The sequence below is a fragment of the Trichosurus vulpecula genome, chromosome 9, assembly GCF_011100635.1.
Source record: "Trichosurus vulpecula isolate mTriVul1 chromosome 9, mTriVul1.pri, whole genome shotgun sequence".
NCBI lineage: Eukaryota > Metazoa > Chordata > Mammalia > Diprotodontia > Phalangeridae > Trichosurus > Trichosurus vulpecula.
Genome location: NC_050581.1, coordinates 25,222,130 through 25,224,269, shown reverse-complemented (window position 1 = coordinate 25,224,269; position 2,140 = coordinate 25,222,130). Strand labels below are relative to the sequence as shown.

Here is a 2,140-nt window from a genome sequence, read left to right as displayed (position 1 = left end):
ATGGTAGAGTAAGCAGTAAGTCACAATCACTCTCACTTTTTGACCTCTTTAAAAACCAGAAAATTGCACCCTAGGAAAAATCCTGGAAAATTGAAGGCAGCAGAAGGATGAGGTGGAAACCAGAAATTTGAAGGATCAGCAAGAAAGGTCCATTTCACCAAGATAAAAGGGAAACACATTCTAGGACAGGAAGTGTCCCAGCAAGCTGGGGCAAGTCCCACATCAGTAAACCATCTAGATATCATGAACCCCAGGCTGGACTAGCAGGTGGAGCAGGCAAACTTCAACACCAGGGTGCCTCACATGCCTTAGCATAGCCAGAGGAACTTGCAGATTCCAGCTCAGATAACCAACCCATATGCTAGGCAGCTCAGCTCCAGGATGCAGGTGTTCCCCAGCAGGAGACCTCCATGTGAGTCAGTAAACCCCAGGTGGCTAAGAATCCTCCATTGGCCCGACCTCTTTGTGTTGTGGTGCAGTCCCAGATGGGCAGATGTCCTCCAGCAGTGGACCTCCAAGTACTTTGGTGAAGTCCCGGGTGGGTAGGCATAGTCTAGTGGTTGGACCTCCAGGTGCTTCATTGCAGCCCAGAGGGTGCAGGCATGGTCCAGCAGTCAGATCTCCCCCTGCTTCTGTGTGGCCCCAGGGGAGGAGGCATTCTCCAGGATCCAGACCATCCTGTGCTTCAGCAAAGCCCCAGGGAAATGCAGAAAAACTCCACCTGCCTTCAGCACATGCCAGACACCACCACTAGTATGAAAGCTCAGCACTAGGTAAGCTGGCAGAGCCAGAGAGTTCATAGCTGCCAACACATGAGGGCCCAGCACACAAAGACATTGACCAGGCCCCTGGCACTCAGAACAAGAAGCTAGGGACAGTGCCTGCTGTCCTCTAGCAGGAGAGGTCAATTTTAAAAGCCAGGAAATAGACAAACATCATAAGCAGGAAGCAGAGAAGAACACAGACCACAGAGAATTATTATGGTGACAGGGAACATCAAAACACAAACTCAGAAGAGGACAACGCTGTCAATATACCTACATCTGAAACCTAAGAGGGAAGTGTGAATTGGTCCCAAGCCCAAAAATCTTTCTTGGAAAAGCTCAAGAAGGACTTTAAAAGTTAAGTAAAAGAATTAGAATCCGATAGAATTTAGAATCCTTATCCTTTCTGCTTCTCTCAAGATGCTTTTGAACAGCCACAGCTTTCTTGATCAAGTGATAAAGATCTTCAGGAAGGTCAGGGGCAAGTTCCTTGGACTTCAGAATTCTCAAAATTTTGTTGCCAGTTACAAAGTGTACTTGTGCCATGCCATGAGAATCCCTCAGGATCACACCTATCTCAGAGGGCATCAGGCCCTTCTTGGTCAACTTGTAGACCTGCTCCTTCACGTTGATGTCCAAGGTGAGCTTCAGCCACGTGGGCGTGCTGCAGCGGTATGGCAGAGACAACTGGGACAGGCCTTTCCCGGGAGTGTGCATGGGACCGATGATGGAGACGATCTGGCAGTGAAAGAGAGAGGAAAGAAGGGAGCAGGGCAGGAAATCCCTCAATCTGTGGGAAGTGACACGTTTCTGCCCCACACCACCTACTTCTACAACATCATGTTGAGTACATGGTAAACATTTAATAACTACTATTAATTCTTAAGAAAATCAGAAAAATATGGGAAAACAATGATTAGTAATATTGCTCAAATATTTTATTTAAGGGAAATCAGAACTTAATGTAAGCTATGTTTGCTTGCTTTTTTTTTCTTGTTTACAGGAAGATCTCTCACTCTTATTTCCCAGGCCCTTTCCCATGACTAGCAATACTGGATTTTTAAAAAAAACTAAAATAAAATCCCCAAATGTTGTTATTTACAAGTCCCACAAAATCTCATACAATTAAAGCCTAGCATCATTTTTATTTTAAAATGCCAAATGTTCTCCATTCATTTAGCACTGTATCCATTTATGTGCCTCTCTCTACTCTCTTTCCTCTCTCCTATTGGAATTCTACCTGTGCTCCCTTTAAAGTGGTGATTTGGCCTTTTAAATACCTTAATATAAAATAAATCATCATGATTATTAATTGCAATTATTGAATATTATCATACCTTAAACAGTAAGAGCTAATCCATGGAGATTAATCAGAG

General features: G+C 44.3%; 1 protein-coding gene across 1 annotated transcript; it reads right to left on the bottom strand.

Annotated features, from left to right (window-relative positions):
* Positions 1-1,115: 1,115 nt before the first annotated feature.
* Positions 1,116-1,481, bottom strand: LOC118832054 (40S ribosomal protein S13-like). The gene has a single exon (XM_036739523.1). It carries the CDS (start codon positions 1,479-1,481, stop codon positions 1,116-1,118), a length of 366 nt encoding a protein of 121 aa, XP_036595418.1.
* Between the last annotated feature and the right edge of the window lie 659 nt (positions 1,482-2,140).